The sequence below is a fragment of the Amphiura filiformis genome, chromosome 14 (genome assembly GCF_039555335.1).
Source record: "Amphiura filiformis chromosome 14, Afil_fr2py, whole genome shotgun sequence".
NCBI classification, from domain to species: Eukaryota; Metazoa; Echinodermata; class Ophiuroidea; order Amphilepidida; family Amphiuridae; genus Amphiura; species Amphiura filiformis.
In genome coordinates, this window is record NC_092641.1 from 1,042,424 (window position 1) to 1,067,549 (window position 25,126).

At 39.0% G+C, this 25,126-nt stretch overlaps 1 protein-coding gene across 1 annotated transcript in view; it reads right to left on the bottom strand.

Moving 5' to 3' along the window:
- Positions 1–4,454, bottom strand: part of LOC140170520 (uncharacterized) — a 41,754-nt gene extending 37,300 nt beyond the window's left edge. The window contains exon 1 of the mRNA XM_072193874.1: positions 4,315–4,454. Within this exon, the coding sequence (XP_072049975.1) occupies positions 4,315–4,375 (61 nt within the window). The 5' untranslated portion in view covers positions 4,376–4,454. The remainder of the gene's footprint in view (positions 1–4,314) is intronic.
- Between the last annotated feature and the right edge of the window lie 20,672 nt (positions 4,455–25,126).

Genomic DNA, 25,126 nt, shown 5'->3' on the forward strand with positions numbered 1-25,126 from the left:
ACTTTAATTTGGTAAAAACCCATGTTTTCACAATGTTAGGTATATCATTGAACATTTACTTCAGTTTTGCAAGCCTGGTAGACTTTTTAGGCCCTGAAATAAGCGTTTGAAATTTTTGACAAAAAATCACATTGACTTTGTGTACAAAAGTTCATTGACCGGTAGCACCCCTAAACTTGTTTGAATTTTTTTCATATTTTGCAGGTATAATTTTATTACCAAAATGAACAAAATGAGGGGGTGTCCCGTTGAAAAATACCAATTTCATTTTTTGTGAATCACCCTAATACACATATACTATGTTGCAATGTTTCAAAAATAAAATATACCTCAGCGACTGAAAAAAAAAAGGTTAAAAAATATAAATCGGATACAAAGAAAAAAAAAAAAAAAAAAACAAAAAAAACAAAGAGAAGAAATGACGAAAGATAAAATATGTTTTATTATAAATAATAGAAAAGGAAAGGACATTATACTAGCAAATCGTGGCGGAATAATAGATTTATGACACAAATAGAAGTATAATGGCCGAATTACAGGCGAAATGCAAAATTTGTGACGATATAAAACAAAAAAAGTAAAAAAAAACACAAAAGATCAAATATTTTAAATTAAAAGAAAAAGTACATAGGCCTACATGTAAATCTTGACGGAATAATACATTTATGACACAAATGAAAGTACAGTGACCGAGTTGCACCAAAATGCCAAATTTGCGTTGTTATTTTACATACAAATAGCTCTGTATACTATTATATAATTGTTCATGATAATGCTCTGTTTCTTATCATTTAGTTTAGAAACAGTCGTAATTCTATTCAATAAACTGTACATTACATGTTTTGTACGAATCCACACTTCTCTGTACGAATCCACACTTAACTGTAGATTCGTGCAGATAAGTGTTGATTCGTAGAAAATAATCTACAGTTTATTGAATAGACTGACGTCACAGCAATGGCTTAAATTATAATATTATATACTGTATAATACTAAGTAATCTACGATGTCAGTGGCGTAGCGTCATAGGGGCCCCCAAAATATCTGAAATAAAAAAATCCCATAGGGAAAGTGCCGAAAAATGACTTGTGCCCCCCCCCCCCCTCCCATGTGATGACCCACACTACGCCACTGTACGATGTATTCGATGCATGTAAATGCTGCGGCATTAATGTAGTCATTTAAACAAATTTGTTTACAGAATAGTTAAAGTATGATTTTATCTTGCGATTGGGGGATGTATAATATCCGGCGCGTACGCAGGATTTGTTTTTGATGGGTGGGGGTGGGGGGGGGCATGGTTTTCTTTAAGCATTTTGCTGAAAGGGTATTTTCAAAAAATTTTGACCCTTTCAATTTTGCATTTTTCCTCTGAAGGAGTCAAAAACATTGCCCAAGGGGTATTTTTATAATACTATTTTTGAAGACATTTTTAACAATATGTGTGTTTTTGGAGCCATCGATGTAGATTTTTTGTCAGGGGGATGGTCCATACAATCATCCCCACAACGCCTGTATGTGGGTTTCTGACCAAATTAACCTCATATTTGGTCATTTTAGTCCCAAAAGTGCAAATTGTTGCGCACTTAGTGCGAAATTATTCCACTTTTGCACCATATTTCAACAGTTTAGCTTCAAAATGGTAAAATTTGTTGTACCATAAACTTATTATTTTGCCAAAAGGTGCTGGATTCACTATACTTCAAGACATTTTTTCCCCCCCCCCCCCCCCAGTCAATAAGAAATATACGTCACTTTTTGGAGCAGTGGCGGATCTAGAGCAGTCAGAAGGGGGTGGGGGCAATTTTAAAAGAAAATAATAACATTTAAAATAATAATAATAATAAAAGAAGTAAAAAACTTGTGCAAAATAAAGACCTAATTGAAGCAATTTGGTGGATCATTTTGGCACTATTAATATGTAAAATTTTAGTTTAAAAAGCCGAACATTTGTGAAATGAGCAGTCCATGGAGCCTTTCGTGGACGGCAACTTTTCCCTTTTATGGTAGCCTACAAATTATGTCAAACATAAATTGGCAAATGTCGAAAGCAGAAGTGAAAGTGGCCGTTTGTTTATCAACTACGCAGGGTGATGTTCCCCCCCTCAGAACTTGGAAAATTTGCAAAATGAAGACCTAATTGAAGTGATTTGGTGGACCATTTTGGCACTATTACTGTGTAAAATTTAAGTTGAAAAGCCGAAAATTGTGAAATGACGGTCCATAAAGCCTTCGTTGTCACGTTTTCCCTTATTAGGCCTATAAATTGTGTTAAACACAGGGCCTAAATTGGCAAATGTCGAAAGCCGATGCGAAAATGGTCACTTGTTTATCCACTAGGCATGGGGGTGTGTGAGGGGGATGTTCCCCCATGAGAGGGAATATTTTGCAAAATAAAGTCCAATTGAAGACATTTGGTGCATCATTTAAACAGAAAAAAAGGACCCGAACCCAATTTGCTAGATTTCAAACTGATCCTCTACCATTTTAGTAATCACTAAAACATGCATGGATCGATGCTGACAAAATGTGATGGGCCCTACATATCGGAGGTAGGTCCTAAATGCCAAAAGCCGAGAATAAATGCACAATATCGGATGTTTCTCTATTCAAATCTTGCAATATCTGAACGCGTACGTTTTCAAGATTTTGTACGCGTTGGACTTTGGGACTTTGGATTTGAAGGAGTCAGCAAAGTGCCTGAACGTGTAAATACGCGTGTTTGTTGTGTTAAAGAAAACCCTGGGGGGGGCTAAAAATAGCGTCATCCCGTTTAACATAAACTCTGCTGTTATCTAGCTAGAGGGCGCAGTAAATGTTAATGTTATTTAAAAAAATCGGACTATAGAGCCTTTTTACTGATTCGGACTAAAGAACACGGTTTCCGTTTCGGACTATAGAACCCTTTTGCAATTTCGGACAATAGAACCTTTTTTTTAATTCGGACGATAGAGCCTATTTTCATATTCGGACTAGAGAACCGTTTTTAAAATTCGAATTAAAGAACCTCTTTTAATATTCGGATTAGGGAACCTGTTTTTTTAAATTCGGACTATAGAACCTTCGAAATAAAGAACCGTCGGAATAAAGAACCTCTATTTAAATTTTTCGGACTAGAGAACGTCTTTGAAAATTCGGACGAGCGAATGCTATGAGCACATGTTCGGACTAGCGAACCTTCAGACTAAATAACCTTCGGATTTTAGAAACGTCGGATTATAGAGCAGTCGCCCATAGAACACCACAGTTAAGCGGTCAAGCTATTAAGAGTTTTCTTTCCTTTTTATCTTGCTACTTCTGCTTCATATGTAACGTGCAAACCTTCCTGACAGTTATTTACTAACATTATAAATATTGTTATCATTTTTGGAATAACAAAACTTCAAATTTGCCCGAAATCGTATGTTATGACTTTAATAAAAATATGAAAACTAGGATTTAAAATCAAATCAAAAATCAAAGAGAGGTGCTTGCGGGGTTCGAACCAAGATCGAACTTCCAAATACATGTATTTACCACTAAGCCATACCAGAGATATTATTAATTCGTTGACAATAATAGCAATGTTATTCCCACTCAGTGGCTCACTCGTGTTATCTATTTCTGGAATGAATTAACACCGTCCAAATAATGTAACACAAACCTTTATGCTGACTTTTAAAATTGTTTGAACGTTGGGAGTATTATTTTCAAGTTAAATAACCAACAATGGACAATTGACAATGAAAGTTTCTTTGCAGAAAAAACTTCGGTCGTACAATATATGGCGTGACAGTAGTCACGCACAAAGATAAACATTTCAACATGTTCAATATGCGACTAGAAATATACCCCAACCAAAAATCATGAAATTTTCAGGCAAGCTAACTTTAGTTATTCTATAACATGACACCCATTTTTAATTCCGGCGCTTTTTCTTGCTTGATGATATGAACATTTTTGTGTTCGTGACATGCAATTTTTCTCATTTTCCGATCTACTTTGGACATGTTCAAACTTCACCTATGAACTTCAAATGTGGTGGGAGTATGTATTTCGACAACAACCTACCATGGTAAGAGCGGTCATCTTGTATTTGCACTCTATAGGTTCCGCGGTATTTCCCGGCCATTTTTTGCATTTATTCCTGTATGTAAGTTTAAAGCGTGCATACGTGTGCTACAAATATGGCAAGTCTGTATGTATTAAACATATTACATTATTGACAAATTAATTTTTATCCTGAAATTCCTAATATCGCCCCTCGAATGAAGTGCTTGGCTGTACTAAAATGCGTGTTAATAGAAAGTGGTAGAAATATAATTTGCCGCTTACTAAAGGCAGGGAGTATTAAAGGGCTGGCAGCGTCTTCACAAGTCAATATTTCGAATCTCATCCTAATTTCCGTGTCTGATGAACTGGTGAGAGGTTGTATTTCAATCACTGTTGCTTCTGTCACGCTTCCAAATGATATTACGTCGTATGCATATACCGCCTGGTGGTTAACATGAAATATCTAAAACAAAACAGAGAAAGAAAAATCGTTTTTTTTTTAATAAAGAGTTAGTATGCCATTGAGCCGACTTCTCCATAATTATTGCCATTAAACCTTAATTCAACAACGCTTCCTTTACCTTTGTACAGAGACCAAGCGTTGTTAATCGGTGATGAATCCACACCTTTTCAGTAGCGTATACGCGGACGCAAGTTTAGAACGAAAGCGCAAATACGCTTTAGCGCGTAAAATTCATCATTCCTGGAATTGGAACTTTGGTGCGTGTAAACAAAATTGCATGTTGAATTCATTGTTTTTGAGGAAGTGGCTTAGCATTGCCGTTTTATTCTGTAAGCTTCTGTAGCTTTATTGTTGATATCAACAGAGAAATCATCGATCTTCTCGTAATGGTAATAGCTGGTTTTCGTTGTTTAAAATTGTTTTAATGTTTCGCGAAAAAATCCACACGCGGACATGTCGTTGTAAAAACGATGATGAACAACGGTGAAACATGATTGAATCCTTAAGTAAAAGCTATTTAGTTGAAGACATTACTGGTCCCAAAACAATAATGACTAGCTATTACTACGGTCACAGACCTTTTTACCAAACTGTTTTGCTGAATTTCGAAACCACTGAGATTGTGTTTGCTGTACGCGAAGAACTATTTCAAGGGGTAAACAACTGGTGCGGGAATTATGTGACAAGCTACTGAAACTAACAAACACATGGAGCCAATGATGAGAAGAGCACCTAAAGAGGTGAACCGAGATATGCGAAGTTGAATCCCCAAACGAAGAGAAAAACACAGTTCATGAAGTTATTTTTCTATCAGAAACTTCTCGATTGGATTTTATTTTGAAATATTTGTCAAGAGCATAGTTTATTTGTAATATAGAACTTGAAATTGCAATGATTGTGGTCTTGGGTTTTCAGGAGGGGGTCATCAATGTTACCCCTCTTAAGCAAAAAAAAAAAATGTAAAAAAAGGGCAATTTTTAAAGCCCTTTTATAAAAATATACATCTTAAATATTGATTTTTTTTAATGTCAACATTTTGAGGCTATATTGGTCTACTCCAAACAATAAATGGTAGATTTGGGCGGTGTAACAAATTTGCATAAAATTTGTGTTTCTAGACAGTATTTTCGCCTAATAAATTTCTTGAAAATGATATTGTAAGTCTAAAAATTGGAGGAAACTGAATGTGACAATTCTATTTTTAACAACAGAGCTCGACTTGAGTGGAACCAATATGAAGAAATGGCGTGAAAGGTGGGTGGAAAACTTGTCAGAAAAAGACCTTACTGATCCCCAAGAAAGCTTACTCGCGCGTGGGTTAGGTTTTGCCGTATCTGTCAACAAAATTCCTCATGATGAATTTATTGTCGCTTGTGAGTCGGCATGTGCCAAGCTAGCACCGGGAGAGGCACAAAACCTCCGTATGGAAGTTGCGGGATCACTTAAAACAGCTAAAATTCCTCCATCTAACATCACTAAAGAGGAGTGAAAGGCAATAAAGGAGCTACAAAAATCGACAGATTTGCTCATCATGGGGGCAGACAAAGGCAAATGCACGGTAGTGCAAACAATCCAGAGCTATGAAAGTAAAGTTGAAACCATGCTAAGTGACACACAAACTTAAGAAAAACTTAAGAAAGACCCGACACCTACTTACAAGCGGAAGTTGGTTGGTATGTTACAAAAGCTCAAGGCAGAGAAAAAGATTGAGGAGGGCCAATATAGACTACTGTACCCCACGGCAGAAAACACACCGAGACTGTATTGCACCACCAAAATACATAAACAAGGAGACCCGATCCGGCCAATCGTGGATTACATAGGTAGTATTGGGTACCAAACATCAAAGGCACTTGCAGAAAGTATCTCACCGTTAGTAGGGACAACCGAACATCACGTCACCAACTCAAAGCAACTCGCTGAAGAGCTTACAGGTGTACTCATCGATGATGGAGACATTTTTAACTCTCACGATGTGGTCTCACTATTCACAAACACACCAATAGACAAGACATTAGAGATCGGCTTATGAAAGACACAACGTTACCCTAACGCCCACGACTGAATGCTACCGAAATCATGGAGCTATTAGAATTCATTCTCACGACGACATACTTCTCCTTCAGAGGTAACATCTACCGCCAGAAGTTTGGAGCAGCGATGGGTAGTCTGTTAGTGCTATTGTGGCAAACCTATACATGGAATGGCTAGAACAGCAAACTATTGCCACGGCACCACTCGATTGTGCACCAAAATACTGGCGCCGTTATGTGGATGCCGTGCTTGAGGTCATCAAAAAGGACACCAGAGAGAAACTAACTGAACATCTAAACAAGGTGGACGAAACGGGGAATATTAAATCCACGTATGAGGAGGAGAAGGATTGTAGCATACCGTTCCTTGACACATTAGTGTAGTAAACAAGATGGCAGCATAAAGCTTCTCATATACAGAAAGAAAACCCACACGGATCAATATTTGAACTTTGACTCACAACATCCCCTACATCAGAAACTCGGGGTCATCCGTACACTGTTTGACAGAATGGATAGCATAGTGACAGAGGATGAAGATAAAAATGAAGAAGAAAAGAAGATCAGAACCGCGCTTCAAAACTGTGGCTATCCAATGTGGGCAATGGCCCGTGTTATGCAGCAAATGTCAACAAGTAAGATCAAGAGTAACAGTTCAAAGAAGAGCACCGATGATAACCCGTCAAAGGGTATGGTAGTTTTACCGTACGTTGCATGCCTCTCAGAGAAGCTCAAGCGCATCTTTTGGAAGCACAAACACGCAACAGCCATGAAACCTCATAACACTATTAAGAGCTTATTAGCTGTGGCGTATCTAGAAGGCCCTTACCCCCCGGGGGGGCTGAGGTGGTTTGTGCCGCCCCTGGAGAAAAGATACAGGATGGCGCACTACCCCTCCCCCCGACACACCACCCGATCATTTGGGGATTCTGAGGGGAATGTTATCTCCTAAGAATTTGGAAAAAAATTGCAAAATGAAAGCCCGATTGAAGCCATTTGGTGGTCGATTTTGACACTATTATAATGTAAAATTATACTTAGTAAAAGTGAAAATGAAGGCCTGACTGAAGCAATTCGTGGACCAAACCTGATTTTGTGTTCAAAAGAAAAGAGAAAACGGGCACTTGGAAAGTTTTGGTAAATGATGGTCCAAATTGAAGCCATTTTGTCCATCATTTTTCACTTGTTTATCCATACGCAAGGGGTATCTGAGACATGTCCCCCCTCGTAAAGTGCTTCCAAATGAAGGTCCAAATTGAAGCCATTTGATGTATCATTTCACAGTTGTTTATCCAATAGCAGGGGAGTGTCTATGGGGGATTTTCCCAAAAATCCTCCCTCCGAAGTTGGACAATTTTGCCAAATGAAGTTCCAAATTGAAGCCATCTGTGGCAGCATTTTTCACTTGTGAAGTTGGAAAATTTTGCTAAATGAAGGTCCAAATTGAGCCCGTTTGGTGGATCATTTTTACTTGTTTAACCATACGCAGGGGGGTGCCCTCCTAAATTGTACAATTTTGCCAAATAAAGGTCCAAATTGAAGCCATCTGATGCATCATTTTCAACTGCTTTAACATATGCAGGGAGTTTCTGACAAGTCTGAGGGTGGATATTCCCCCTCCGAAGTTGGACAATTATTCTAAATGAAGGTCCAAATTGAAGCCATTTGGTGCATCATTTTTTAGTTGCTTATCCATAAGCAGAGGGGTGTCTGAGAGGGGATGTTCCCCGCATAGAAGTTGGCCAATTTTGCAAAATAAAGATCCGAATCAATGCTATTTGGTGCATCATTTTCACTTGTTTATTCATTCACAGGGGTTGGTTGTCTGAGGAGTGATGTCCTTTTGCGGGCTGCGCAACATGATTGCCACCACTGGCTTATCAGATAGAAGACACCCCTACCCTCATCTGTAGCCCATGTTTTTCCCAAGCTGTCCCCATAATTCCTTTACCGTGAAATTTAAAAAAAAAAAGTTAAAATTCAAAGGGGATATATCGGAGACACCGAGCTAAGGGCCGAAATTTTCAAATCGTCCCACTGATTTACTAGGCTTACTAAAAGAATATAACCGGGAGAAATGCTAAAATGAACACAATTGAGCACAATTGTGCCAAAGGAAGATGTATACGCCTTTTACAACATTTGATTAATTTAGTCCCGGTATTTTGATCGATCCAGCTCATGAGTTTTATGCTTATTCCAGGCATCAGAGGAGCTCCCTACTGCACTCCTTTTTGAGATTCGTGATTGTGTTCAAGTTTGAGATTTTTTGTGTTTTTAGGGATCGCCAGGGGGTTGTCGCACCCCACACACCCCCAGGCGACGGCCCTGTGGGGGAGGCCATTTGATATTGTGTTCCCACATTCAAAAAATCTGATCATGCGTTTATTCGTTTTTTTCCGACCCTCTGAATTTTGCCGGCAATAAAACAATCTTTCATAATGATTAGTTTTGTTGAAATTTAGATTTTAGACATGTGCGGCCCTACAAAAGTAGGTGGCTGACAAGCATTTTATCTCCATTTTACTTTTTTCCTTGTTACAAGCCACCTTCCTTGTATGCGCCGCCCCAAAATCCTCCATACTTCTGCATGCTTCCCCACTAGCCACCCTTCTTGTAGTGCAGGCCCATTACAGCCAAAATGTGTGATCTAACTTTTCACCCCCTCTTTACCCCTGGTTACAAGTCACGATGTGCCGCCCTATAGATGACCAACAAGCGTTTTTCTCTCCTCGCTCCCTCTAGCTTTGTCCTGGTTACAAACCGCCTTCCTTGTATGTGGCGCCCGTCACAAGCCGCCCCCCCCCCCTTGTGATAGGTCACCCTGTAGGCATATTAGACTTGTTGTGCATTTCCACTCCCTCTTTTATCTTGGTTACAAGTTGACCATGTGCCGCACTCACAAGCCACCGCTCCCCTTGTATGTGTCGCCCCATAAGCCGCTCTCCTTGTATATGCCACCCTGTAGGCATAATAGTGCTCTCTCTCCCCTAATTATTGCCTGATTACACGCCACCCTACTAAAATGTGCCGCCCTTATAGGTGATAAGCGTAATTTTCTTACTTCTTTCGGTTTTTCTTCTTTCGTTCTTTTCCTTTTCTTTTCTCTGTCCTTTTCTCTTTCTTTCTTTCTTTTTTTCTTTTCTTCTTCTTTTTTTGCCGCCCTTTTTTATCCCGGGGCTGGCGCCTCCAAAGCACCCCCAAAATACGCGCATGAATTTAGTGCACCCTAAAGACAAGAGAGAAACCAACCAGATGTGCGAGGTGGTCTATTACATCGACTGTAAGGGTTGTGAAAAATCATACATAGGGGAAACAGGGAGAGCGTTTGGCACACGGTTGAAAAAGCACCAGAAAAATGCCGAGAAAGCGGAAAACAAGAAGTACACCCGTGCAAGACGGAAAGAATCTACCACAGAATTCAACAAATCAGCAATTACGGACCATGTCGCTACTGACAACCATGTTATAGATTGGGAGGGAGCTACACTACTTGACAAGGAAGCAAATCAGTTCAAAAGAAAAGTCAGGGAGGCCATATGGATCAGGAGAAAGGGGCCGCCACCATGAACCGGGACATAGGCTCATACACTCTAGATCACGTATATGACTCACTGCTTGTACCATCACACTCTGGGAATGAGGCTACAGCCGTGTTCCGCAGGAGAAGCAGTGAACAAAGTCACTTTTGAAAAAGCCATCATCCGAGATGGCGAAAGCTAAAGACGTGAGTAGTTTACTGGATTTGTTTACCTAAATTTACTTTGATTCTATTTTTTAGTCTTAAAATGCTTAAAATGTTTTCATATGGTGACATTGTTTTAGAATTGTCTATACAGAATCATGTCAAGTCTGCAGAGGAGTTTCTAAACACAAAACAATTCATATTTAGCTATCTGAGTAAAATGCAAAACAGAAATACTGAATACAAGACTACCTTGTGATAAACCATGATGAACAAAATAGCAATATAAATGTAGGTCCATTATGTAGGCCTATTGTGTATGCAATTTTTAATTTTATCATATATATTGTTTTTATATGAAAAGAAACAGTGACGTGCGCATCACTTTGAAAGTGTGTGTGTGTGTGGGGGGGGCAGGTTGTTCAGTTCCCCGAATGGAGTCTGATTATGAGTGTAAGGTGTGGGCGAAATCAGTCATTTTGGGGGAAATGGCTGAAATCCCCCGAATGACCAACAAAAGTGGGGGACCGTAGCCTCCTGCCCCCCATTCGCGCACGCCACTGGTAAGAAAGTAGGATATTAGTTGGCTACTGTGATAATAGGTGATAACTAAACATAAATAAAAAGAGTTTATTAAGGAGTAAGTTAATCAGTTCAAATAAATTGGATCACAGTTTACATTCACAAATAATTATTCTAGAACCACTATGCTGCAAGTGCCCAAGAATCTTAGCCACAAGATGTGGCTCCAGTAGGCCTATGTAGTAGCTGGGGCAGATATGGTCTATGATCTTCACGCACTTTATTCAGAATTATGGAAGTATGTGCTGCATCCCAACAGAAGTCTCTACATGGACTTGACTATACGGTATTGCAACAGAAGGATCGAAAGCATTCGATACAGTGGAAGAAGTGGTGAATACTTTGGTTGGTATTGGAGCTCCAGCAGATTGGGGGGAAAGTATGAAACACTTCTTGAAAGAGGACAACATATATTTAAAATCGGACTTTAAAACTCATGTATCTCTTGAGGATCTAGATCTAGATCTCCCAGATCACTGCATTTTCTATGCTCTAAATGACAACACCTCTCATTACTTTTCTGCTTCATGGGACCATGAGCATAATTTGGCATGCTCCATTTGCTGTCAAATCAGAGACGACTTTGTCAAGATAAAGAACATGCAATCCAATACAGAAGTATCTCTCTCTTCTGAAGAAGAGTTTCGGCTGGGGTTTCAAATACAGAAGGCGACAGAAGCAATTGAGGCATGGAAATTGCACTTGCACAGATGTGTCAACCAGGACGCAGCCAAGACCGAATACCTTGAAAGATTTGATGAGAAATGATGTCTTGGTTGTTATGGATTGGGCGATGAAGTTCCTCCAAATAAAATGTAGAGAGCAAATGACTGATTTTTTTGGGAAACGAGGACGGAGTTGGCACGTATCTGCAGTTATCACCAAGAGAAATCAGCAAGGATATGATGTCATGTGCTATGTTAACATATTTGATGAATGCGACCAGTCCGATGGTCTGTCGTTGCGTCTTTAATTGAGAATCTCTTAGCTACAATCAAAGCTCAAAACTCTTCACTGAAAGATGTATACCTGAGATCAGATAATGCTGGGTGTTATCACTGTGCACCCCTTATCTACAACAATTTCCAGTGGGAAGATAATGGAATACGAGTATGGAATACGAGTATGGAAGGCCTACAATATAGGAGAGGGCAAGCTTCTGAAGTATACTGAACTGCTCAAAGGAAACCAACAGCTCACATGACATAAGATCATTGACGAATTTAGTTCAGCTACCCCTGGAAGACAGACACGAAAGACCGACAGTACCAGCAGCAAGAAAGGATTATTTCACTGTTTGGAGATTCGATGTATTTTATCCTTTGATGACGAGGAGGATCATATTAAAAAGCAATGGGCCATGACGGTCTCAGAGATAAGCCAAAAGCCAACAACCTCTACTCTCTCCAGAAGTGCTTCATCTGATAATCGTCTTGAAATGAGCAGACGCAGTCCAAATGTATCCGAAAGGGTACCACTCGTTCCAGAAGCTTTGGAAAACAGCCAAGCAAATCTCAAGCCTTTTCTCCAGGTTAGCTGCAACACAAAGCTGCAGAGGAAGCTGCAGAGGAAGAAAAGATTAGCGATGATGATGTTGGTGGACTAAACGCTGAAGAAGAGTGGCAACAGTTAAGAAATACAGTCTTCAGTTCTATTGACATTCAACACCCAATGAAGTTGAATAAAGTCAACTTGTGTGAACTTTATAGCATGAGAAACATGGGCAAACTGAAACTTGCAGCACTAAAATCCGTGTGTAATAATTATGAGGTTGAGGTTCTGGGTGCAAAAAATAGGAATGCCTCCTATATTGCTGCACTCAGCAAGTTACTACAGGGTGTATCAAAATGATTGGTACCGACGACTTCTCATTTTTGCCGAATTGTTTTACTATTTTTTGTACCAGTTTGGGTTTAATTGTTTAAATATTTGAAATTATAGTAGTTTTATCTTCTCTAAGAATTTTTGATCATAAAGATAGCGCATTCTGTTCAGAAGTTACATGATTCTAAAGGAAAGTAGGTGTTTTTACACTTTTCTTCGTAACGCTGGATCAGTAGCGCACCATTTTCAAAGCTCTATTTTACCACAAATACCTTGTAAGAATGATATGTTGGAAATCATGGAAATGTTTAATTTTTTCGTTGCCTATTTCTTCATTTATAATATATATAAATATTCTAATCAATATTTATTGGTTGAGAGTAATATTATTGACTTACATCATTTAGGTGGGGTGAAAGAAGTTTGTGTATCATGAGCGGTAATCTAAATTGTAGTAATAGATGTTTGAGATTACTAAGTAGATGGTGTGGCAGTGAATGGCTATAGACTGTAGAGAGTGTCTGTTTGGTTAAACCCGGTAAGAGTTATTGGAATGGCTCCACAGTATTCCACACTTCAGCGTGCATTCATAAAGAATTACTGGTTGACATGAACCTAGGTGCAGAGAAGATTTAGAACACCACGGAGTCTAAGAAAAGCAAGGACTATCCCATGCAAACATGCTATAACTTGTAGTGTTTCAAAATTGGGCAGTTACAGAATGGATCCATCCCAGGTGTTAAGTTCATTCAAGATAGGGCTTCACCTCACACTGCCAGAGTCGTAAGGCAGGGACTTCATTCAGGAACTATCGTTCTAAAAGCATGTGTAAAGTAATTTTATGTTTTATAGACTGAGGTAAGATATTGAAGAGCATGTATGCAACGAATAGTTGTGATAGTGAACCTATTCATCTTGTGTTGTGTAAGTAAAATCATGATTACGTCGATCTTCGTTTAAATGACAATAGCTCCCAGATGCATCAACCTATTATCTTCAGATTATTAGATCAATGAGTTAACATATGCCCTTTCTATTTATAGTACAAAAATTATATTAATTAGGAATTTTATATTTTTGGTATATTTTTGAAAATGTCACATAGCCCGGTACCAATCATTTTGATACACCCTGTAGCCACATGTTCTTGTAGGAGATGAGTTGTTCAATATTATCGTGATTATCAGGATCAGAAATTTCAATGGACGATTGAGAGTAAAATTGAGAGTAAGAATCTTGTCTTTTTTGCAATGTCCAACAAAAAGTGACAGATTTCCATTTGAGATACCCAAATATTGCGAATATCCTGCTTTGTTTTTTCTTTAGTGGTTACTTTGTAACTTGTTTTAGATATTTTCAACAATGCCACGATAATTGTATTTCAAACACCAGTATGAGGTAACATTTTGTTTTCTTACATTATATTATCTATAGGCTGATTGTGGTATTTTGAAACAAAGCAAATAAGTGCACAGCCAATCTATGTTGTGACAATTTGTAGATGGCTTAAAGGAATGTAACGTTGCACTTTAAGCTCCAACCAAGATCTTCAGATGTCAAATCAACTCTAAAATAATGTTGACACTTGTTGCTGAAGCAAATGAACCGCCAGATCTACATAAGAATATTTATTCTTATGATACTATTCTTGCATACAATCATGACAATGTACATACGATTCTGGCATACATGTTCATTTGATTTTAGTATACATGCAACATGGCATTATGCATGAAAGACATACGATATCTTTCAGCTTTATGATTCCCTCATTTCAAATCTTTAGTTTTGGTTTCTCTTTTGTTCAGAAACCAAAAATCAAGGGATTAAAAAGTAGAGCTGATCTGGTCTGCAATCATAACACTATTATTCTGGGAGGACACAGTATAGGGTATATAACCAGAAGTATACAATATCCTATTGTGCTAACATAATTATTATCATGATTGATATCGGAAATCTATCCCGCGGACGACAGTTGATGTTCTCTGTCGAAGGTAGGTGGCACGAGTTCTACGCCTAGAAATCATATACATGCTCGTATATTGAAGGATGGGGCGGGTGGTAGTTCCAGTAACTGTAACTCGTCAGTAGATGTCATTTATGTTTATGATAAAGACTGAAGTCTTGCTGGCAGGACTAGGCGGGTGGGGGATTTGTTTGTTTGTATGAAACATAAACGATGCATGGAGATGATTTGATTATGAATTAGTTTATTATCCCCGGAAGCACAACCCATACCTCTTTAAGAGGGGGCTCCCCTCCCTATATAACCACCTCTTCCCAAAATTACCCCTTTCCCTCCTCCTCCCCTACATTTGATATCTTCCTCTCGAGCTCTCCTCCCCCTTCTCTTTCACTTTCAATGCTCTCTCTCATCTGTTTCTCTCTCTCCCGGCCCATATCCCCCTTGCCCTCCAAGCACCCACATGCACACACACACACACACCACAATCTCTTCTCCCCTCTATCTTCTACTTTTTGCAGTAAAAATTGCTTCAGTAAAAGTCATTAGGTTATTAGAGGTCATATAATGGCCTTCCATCGATTCTGGTACATGGGATTAAGGATCGATTTTGTTTATAGCACCTATACAATTACAATAGTGGCCCCTTTTGTATTGTCGAATGCAAATATTTCGATGGTCTATATTTTGTCACAGGTGAATTAGCTAGGCTTATTCGGTTTTGTAAACCACGTCTTTCAATCCCTCATTTCAAATATATAGTTTTGGTTTCTCTATTGTTCAGAAACCAAAAATCAAGGGATTAAAATGTGGAGATGAACTGGTATGCAATCATAACACTTTTGTGCTGGGAGGACACAAGAGGGTATATATAATCAAAAGTATAATGGCCTATAACCATACGTATATAATAGCCTATTGTGCTAACATATGAATTATCGATATCTATCAACGCCGGCGACTTTTGATGCTCTCTGCCGTAGGTGGCACACGTCCATGACACCATAAAATTGCACCCAAGTTCCGATAAGTTATGCATAGACATCGTTGAGACATAAAAGATGGATATACATGTATACGAGGCCTAGACCTACTACATGTAGAAATCATGTGCATATATTGAGGGGTGGGGGGGTGTTTTGTTTATTTGTCTGAAATGTAAACGATGCATGATGATGTAGATGATTTGATTATGAATTAGATTATTCCCGGAAAGCACAACCCATACCTCTTACCTATGTTCCTCCGCCACCTATATATATCCTCCTCCCTCCCCCTCCACACACTCGATATCGACTCTTCCCTATTATTCCGCTCCACTCTTGAGCCCCCTCTCCCCCTCCTTCCCTTCCCACTTCCAATGCTCTCTCCCCTTTCTTTCTCCCTTACCCTTACCCTCTCCCCTCACACACCCTCTTTCCCTGGCGATCTCTTCTTCTCTCTCTCTCTCTATTCTCCAATAAATAAATTGAATAAAAGTTAGTTTAAACCAGGTTTCTATGATATTGATCTTCCGTCAAGCGACATGCACATAAATAGAATTGTGTATAATAGTGTTTATAACACTGAAGTCATAATCTGTCAAGTGCCTATTGTAATGTCTGTGGAAATATTTTGATGGTCTATATATTTTCACAGTGAAATCAGCTTAGGCTAATTCGTAGTCTCAAGTCAATGCTTTCAAACTAAATCAATGCTTTCAAATGTAGACTTCTTTGTTCGACTTCTCTGCTCGTGAATATTGCACTGCGAAATTTAAACATTTCTTTTGTATACTTAGAGTAGGTAACTTCAAATCAAATAATTTTACGATCCACACCACTTATAAGAAACTGAAACCAAAACCGAAACTGACTGTCACAAATGTTCGGTTTTAAACAAAAGGTAGAAACAATGAGTTCGATATCTTATGATTCAAGTGGTTAGGCAGGACAGTAGGAAAACACGTGGCCAAAACCAAAACCAAAACTAAAACTATATATTTGAAATGAGGCACTGCCTCATTTCAAATATATAGTTTTAGTTTTGGTTTTGGTTTTGGTCACGTGGTTTCCTATTGTCCTGCCTAACCACTTGAATCACAAGATATCGAACTCATTGTTTCTACCTTTTGTTTAAAACTAAACATTTGTGACAGGTAGTTTCGGTTTTGGTTTCAGTTTCTTATAAGTGGTGTGACGAATAAAATTACAGGATTTTCTAGTTACCTGATCTAAGTATACAAAAGAAATGTTTAAATTTCGCAGTGCAATATTCACGAGCAGAGAAGTCGAACAAAGCAGTCTACATTTGAAAGCATTGATTTAGTTTGAAAGCATTGACTTGAGACTACGAAACAGCCTAAGCTGATTTCACTGTGAAAATATATAGACCATCGAAATATTTGCATTCGACATTACAAAAGGGGCCACTATTGTAATTGTATAGGTGCTATAAACAAAATCGATTCATGTCCTTAATCCCATGTACCTGAATCGATGGAAGGCCATTATATGACCTCTAATAACCAAATCATAATCAAATCATCTCCGTGCATCGTTTATGTTTCATACAAACAAACAAATCCCCCACCCCACCCCATCCTTCAATATACGCGCATGTATATGATTTCTAGGCCTAGAACTCGTGAGTGTAATATGCCACCTACCGTCGACAGAGAGCATCAACTGTCGTCCGCGGGATAGATTTCAGATATCAATCATGATAATAATTATGTTAGAACAATAGGCTATTGTATACTTCTGGTTATATACCCTATACTGTGTCCTCCCAGCATAATAGTGGTATGATTGCAGACCAGATCAGCTCTACTTTTTAATCCCTTGATTTTTGGTTTCTGAACAAAAGAGAAACCAAAACTATATATTTGAAATGAGGGATTGTAGATTACCATGCTCGATTTCTCTCCTCGTGAATATTGCACTGCGAAATTTAAACATTTCTTTTGTATACTTAGAGTAGGTAACTTCAAATCAAATAATTTTACGATTCACACCACTTATAAGAAACTGAAACCAAAACCGAAACTGACTGACACAAATGTTCGGTTTTAAACAAACGGTAGAAACAATGAGTTCGATATCTTATGATTCAAGTGGTTAGGCAGGACAAAAGGAAACCATGTGACCAAAACCAAAACCAAAACTAAAAGTAAACATTTGAAATGAGGCAATGTAATCAAATGTTCTTTGATAGTCTTCAGTATTTTATTAAAATACGATCATTTTGTTTTACTCATTTTGGAGGGAATAAGATATAGAAACATCTAGACTACATCGATCGTTGATTTCATAACTGAGAACGATTTGGATGTGATCGCCCTCCAAGAAACCTGGTTGACTGGGTCAGACCGGGATGAGTGTGCTCTCGCTGATATCAAACACACTGTTCCAGATTTTGACATCTATAACATCCCTAGAGAGTTACGTAGTGGCGGAGGAGTTAGCTTTCTGGTGAAGAGCGGATTCACCACATGCCTCAACCAATCTCCCACTTACGGATCTTTTGAGCACATCGATATCTCGATCTCCAAGAATACATCCACCTTGAGACTTATCAACTTATATCGCCCTTCACCATCACGTGAGAACAAGCTTACGTCTAAAATGTTCCTCAATGATTTTTCCACCTTTCTTGAGAATGTTCTGTCCTCGCCAGGAGACATAGTAGTGTCCGGCGACTTCAACTATCATGTTGACGATCAGAATGATCGGGACGCATCTCATTTTTCTGATCTTATTGATGAACTGGACTTGAGCAGCACGTTAACGGCCCCACCCACCGATCTGGACATACGCTTGACCTTCTGCTCTCACGAAAAGAGTCCAACGTGATCCGTGATGTTAACCTTGCAATTGGTTTACCGTCTGACCATAACGCGGTGGTGTGCGGTTTCAACTTTGATCGTCCTGCAGCTTTGAAGAAAAAACTTGTGTACAGAAAAATGATAAATCCGCGAAATCGACATAGATCAGTTCAACAAGGACATTGAACTGTCTGCTCTGTTTATTCATCCTGAAACAGATCGTATCGAGCTTACCAAGCAATATGACGATGTTCTTCGTGATCTTCTTGATCTTCACGCTCCTGTTAGGGAAAGATCAGTCACCGTAAGACCAAATTGTCCTTGGTATTCCGACGATCTTCGCCGTGCAAAGAGGAACAAGCGTCGTCTTGAGAGGAAATATCGCAAATCAAAGCTCGAGGTTGATAGACAAATCTACAGTGATGCTTGTGAGTCCTACAGATCTGCGCTAGAAGCCTCAAAACGAGAGTATCACAACAGCAAGATAACTAACAGCAGTAGCAAAGAACTATTCCGGATTGTTACTACTCTCACCAATCCGAACACTGATCGTACTCTTCCAAGCCATGAGTCGCCAGAATCTCTCGATAATGAGCTTTCCAACTATTTTGTTAGCAAGATTCAGAACATTCGTACCAACTTAGACTCTGTCCCTCACACTGAACTTTCCGCTACTCTCCATGAGCAATGCACTAGTTTATTTGTTGAGTTCAGTGAGCTATCAGTGGACACGGTTCTTCGTCTAATCATGGAATCTACACCGAAAAGCTGCTCCATGGATCCAATCCCGACCCCGCTTCTGAAGAAATGTGCTCATACTCTCGCTCCGAGTGTTACTCGTATCATCAATCTCTCGCTAACTACCGGCGTTGTACCACCGTGCTTTAAAGTCGCTAAGGTGACTCCGTTGTTGAAGAAGCAATCACTGGACAAGGACGTCTATAAGAACTACAGACCTGTGTCACTCTTGAGTTTCCTTTCAAAGCTTCTTGAAAGGTGTTGCATGCTGCAGGTACAGGAGTATTTTAGCGCTAACAATCTTCACAGCAGTGCTCAATCTGCTTACCGTCCCCACCACAGCACTGAGACTGCTCTTTTGAGAGTTCAGAACGATATCCTTCGTGCAATTGACAACCACAGTGAGGCAGTGCTCATCCTTTTGGATTTGAGCGCTGCCTTCGATACGATCGACCATCATGTTCTCCTGCAAAGACTCGAGCTTCGCTACGGTATTTCCGGCACAGCACTACAATGGTTCACCTCATACCTTGAAGAGCGCTCCCAATGCGTCACCATTGGAGACTCCGAATCAAGGCATCACAAGCTTGTTTGGGGAGTGCCTCAAGGATCGGTATGTGGGGCACCTATTTTTACATTCTATACCGGCCCCTGAGCGACATTATCGCGAAACACGATCTCATGCACGTTATGTACGCTGACGACACCCAAATCTACGTCCTCTTTAAGCCTCAAGATAGGGAGTCCATAATTCATCGCCTTGAAGCTTGTATCAAGGACATCAAAGCGTGGGCGATTAACAACAAGCTCCAATTCAACGATGAGAAGACCGGGATAATACACTTCAGCTCCCGCTTTATCGGCACTGAAAATCTTCCTTCGATTGAAATTGGTGACTCTCATATCAACTCAAGCCCTGAAGCTCGCAATTTGGGAGTCATATTGGATACCCATCTTAAACTGAAATCTCACATCAGCAACATCTGTCGCGCCGGCTGGGCTTTAATATACAAACTTGGGCGAATCCGGAAGTATCTGGACAATAATACCACAGAACGCTTAATCCATGCCTTCGTCACTTCGCGCTTGGACTCTTGCAACCGTCTCCTTTTTGCTTTGCCGGAATGTGATCTTCAGAAACTCCAAAGACTCCAAAACGCTGCTGCTCGCCTGGTCACCTGCATCAAACGCAATGAACATATAACTCCCATCCTTAAACAACTGCACTGGCTCTCAATCTCCCATCGCATTAGGTATAAAGTTCTCCTGCTGGTTTACAAAACTCTCATTGGACATGCACCCACTTATTTAGCCGATCTTATTGCACGCTACAAGCCTTCTCGCACGCTCCGGTCTTCATCACTCAATCTTCTCAAATTCCCGTCTCCACCTCCACGTACCATCTTCTATGGACATAGAGCATTTTCAGTGTCCGCCCCAATGCTCTGGAACACTCTGCCAATGGAGATTAGGAGCGCTGCTTCAATTGCTGAATTCAAATCTAGACTCAAGACTTTTCTTTTCAATGATTATTTTGACTAATGTGATTTTATTATTGTTTATTCTGATGCTGTTATATTATGTTTTCTTGCCATGAATTGCAGAGTCAAGGTTCTATGATGTATAATATTAAGGTTGTTATACTGTTATATTAATATGTTTATTATGTTTTCTTGCCATGAATTGTAGTTTTAAGTTCTATGATGTGTAATTTTAAGGTTTGATGTAATTATTTTTCTGTATTTATATGTTCAGCGCTCAGAGGCTTTTGTAATGTGCGCTATATAAATCCCCTTGTTATTATTATTATTATTATTATTATTATCTACATTTTAAAGGTTTAGTAATGTTTATTTTTCCATTATTACCAGCTTGGTAACTTTAGTCAACTTTATAGTGAAGAAATGCCTTAAAAGACATGTGCTTCCTTAACGGAGATTTTCAGTTTCGTGATCTTGCTAAAATACCATATAGAAACACTGAATTTTCTAATTAAACCAATCAACACCGTCCAAAGATAATCTGATTTGTTTCCTATAGTCTAACAGTCTAGGCCTACAGCCTAAGGTTGGTTCATTTGGAGGAAGATGAAAACAAAACAAAATTTGGATGTATGTTCTATATGCTTGTGAATTAATTTAATAAAAATGAAAATGTTAAAGAAGTTCTGAGGGAGGACAAATGATAGGGGTTGCTTGAATTATTATTTGTTAACTATAATGTTAATGCAGCGCCAAAGGTATGGAACGGTATGCCATCTAGATTACGTGCTATAAAGGACTTTCTGTGAACCCTGGAAACTTTCGGGCATCATAACTGCTTAATTGTTGGTGTAAAGTATATAAAAGCATACATATTTAGAATGGCAAAGACTTGATAAGTTCATCTGTGAGGTCCGATTTGGGCCAAAATGCTCATTTTTGGCCCAAAATCCCAAAAAACGGTTTTTATATACCAAGTTTACTTTACAAGAGACTATCCGTCTAATGATCGGTATACCCAATGATCGTAAGTAAGGGTATGCTGTGAAACTAAGTATACGGTTGCCTTGCCAAAGGTCTATACTTTGAATTTGTTTCTTAGCTCACCTGTAATGGGTTTGAGCACTCTATAACTCCAAAGTTAGTCAATTGTAAAGTTAACTTGTTATATTACGCCCCCACTATTTTTAGTGGTTGAGCAATTATTTACGAACAGATTACATTCGGTGTTAGTGCTACACCAATTTCTCTAGCCTATATATATATATAAGTCGCCAATCATCATTTTTGAGATATTCAACCAAGATATTCTGCTTGAAATTAGCTTCAAAATGATGTATATCATGTCTATAGTACTTGACATTTAAGTAGTGAAAAATCAATAAAACAGTCAATAAATCCTTTGTTTCCTATTGTTTATTGTTTAGTTCAATGGAGCATATCTCACTAGTGGCACTGGCGACATCCGGGCTCAGTTGTGATGGATGGTCATCTTTTAGATTATCTTTTGCTCAATCCCAAAAGGGAGAGCGTATAAAAATTCAAAGAACAGACCTTCCAGAATAGGTAGTCGTTACTCTGAGTTTCATCCCTAAAAGGCAATCGTCAGACGACACGATGAAATGCTTTGGGTGGACTACCATCTCGTAGGAATGTGAAAGAATATACATTCCATGGTGTCAACACAGCCAAATTATATCCCAGAGTCAGTCTGTCTATCGGAAATAGTCAGAAAGTACTCAACTGCAAAAACAGGAGTGTGATAACAACATTTTACTCATAGTTAGACTTTTTTTTGAATAAAGTGCTCAATCCCAAAAGGGAGAGCGTATACAAAAAATCGTAGCAGTTAGGCATAAATATTATTGTTACATAATCCGTCGTCTGTATTCCATAGTGGCGTATAGTGGGGCGCCGCGAATAAACAACTTTTCGAGAAAATCGGGTTTGAAGAAATGCCAATTTAAAATCGAGTTGTGTAAATCAGACATTCATTATATTTTGTAAATGATGTGAAATTTCTGTAGTAAACTAAATATATTTTATTGTTATATATTTTTCAAAAGAAATAAATACATACTATTGCTGGCAAACTGAAAATAAAAAGCACAAAACTATATGTCACTATGGAAAATAAACAGAACGCAATACCCTAACCTAACGTTAACCTTACGCCACCTCGGTCCACGGCCGTTTTTAACGTCTACTTTTATCGAAAACAACGAAAACTGAGGGGGTAAACTATTAGTCTCGTATACACGTTTGTGGCGTGTCAGACGCCTACACAGCGAATGCCCACCGTTACTGATGAGTACGTTGAAGATATGGACACGTAATACGCTTTAAGCTTACTGAAAGTTAAGTTTTAAGCTTACTGAAAGTTAAGTTTTAAGCTTACTGAAAGTTAAGCTTCCTTAAAATCCCATTAGATCATGGTTATATAATAGTTAAAGTGTCCAATATCTTCAATTTAACAATAATTTAACCGTAAATTGCTACGGAACCCGTAAATTGCTACGGAACCCGTAAATTGCTACGGAACCCGTAAATTGATACGGCACCCGTAAATTGCTACGGAACCCGTAAATTGCTACAGAACCCGTAAATTGCTACGCAACCCGTTAATTGCTACGGAACCCGTAAATTGCTACGGAACCCGTAAATTGCTACGGAACCCGTAAATTGCTACGGAACCCGTAAATTGCTACGGCACCGTAAATTGCTACGGAACCCGTAAATTGCTACGGAACCCGTAAATTGCTAAGGAACCCGTAAATAGCCTACGGAACCCTTAAATTGCTACGGCACCCGTAAATTGCTACGGAACCCGTAAATTGCTACGGCACCCGTAAATTGCTACGGAACCCGTAAATTGCTACGGAACCCGTAAATTGCTACGAAACCCGTAAATTGCTACGGAACCCGTAAATAGCCTACGGAACCCTTAAATTGCTACGGCATCCGTAAATTGCTACGGAACCCGTAAATTGCTACGGAACCCGTAAATTGCTAGGGCACCCGTAAATTGCTACGGCATCCGTAAATTGCTACGGAACCCGTAAATTGCTACGGAATCCGTAAATTGCTACGGAACCCGTAAATTGCTACGGAACCCGTAAATTTGTACCGAAACCGTAAATTGCTACGGACCCCGTTAATTGCTACGGAACCCGTAAATTGCTACGGAACCCGTAAATTGCTACGGAACCCGTAAATTGCTACGGAACCGTAAATTGCTACGGAACCCGTAAATTACTACGGAACCCGGTACATAAAATTATATGTAATGTAGAATTTTATCGGAAATTTTGGCCCGTAGAGCATTTAGTTACGTAGCTGGTTGAAACAAGCTAAAACTCATCGCGTAGCGTTACATTTGTAAATCGGACCAAATTGATTCTTCGGAAGAGTGCGACGATGATACCATAACATACCGATACACTATTTCGGCATTGTAAAGAACTACGGAAGGACAAAATATAAAAAATGGAGAATTTATCGAGATTGGTAAAAACAAGCGACAAGTCATAGCGTATCGTTACGTATCTCACACGAAGCAAATTAATGCTTCGTAAGGGTTTGACAACAAAATCGCAACTCACAATGATTTCAGTCAGCGCACACACACTACATGTTATACTTTTGGGTTTCTATGTCGAGTTTACATGTACATGTACTGTACTGTAGTACAGTATCATGAGTGGCTATAGTGCGTGTATTATCAGTACATGTCATATCATTTCTGCAAAGTATATGGACTGTGACACTGTTATGCTCGCACAAATTATTATCATTAGCATCTGTTTTACTTGTAAATAAAGAGAGGATGATATTATTAACTGTTTTTATGTTCCAATATTCTGACTAAAATACGCTATACCGTACGGTATGATTCGCATTTTGTGCAGTGAATTTAGTGATGGTGTACGGACATATGTTGTTTATTATCAAGCATCTAAGGAGTGTGAACGGTAACTCTTGGATAGCATTTTTATCTAAAGCTTCTAGTTTACTTGAAACAATTAATAAAATATAATTGGGAGTGTTTTTGTGGGTCTATTCTAGTGATCAAAATGGGCTATTTTCAACTTCGAAAGGACATTTCGTCGCCATTATCGGCGACCGATTACATTCGGTAACTATGTAGGGTTGGGCGGTATGGGAATTTTGAGTCAACAGTACCGCTATACTTTTGTGTGCTAATTGGTATCGGTAGTTTACAATTATAACTCTTTGTATCGCCCTACACCACTTTAACGAAATAAGACTCCTTAAGTCAAAACTGAGGGCGCTCTAGATAAAAGTAGACATCACGCATAGGCGGCGAACGGCCGTGGGTCGCCGTGTAATCCCTATGGCGTTACTTTTCGTCGTTTGTATTCCATAGTGGCGTATAGGCCCGATACGTGTACGCCACTATGACATACAATGTTTTTAATTTTTGCCGATATTTCTTAATTATAAAATGTGTATACAAAGTGGCGTATGGTCGATACGCCACTATGGAATATAAAAAA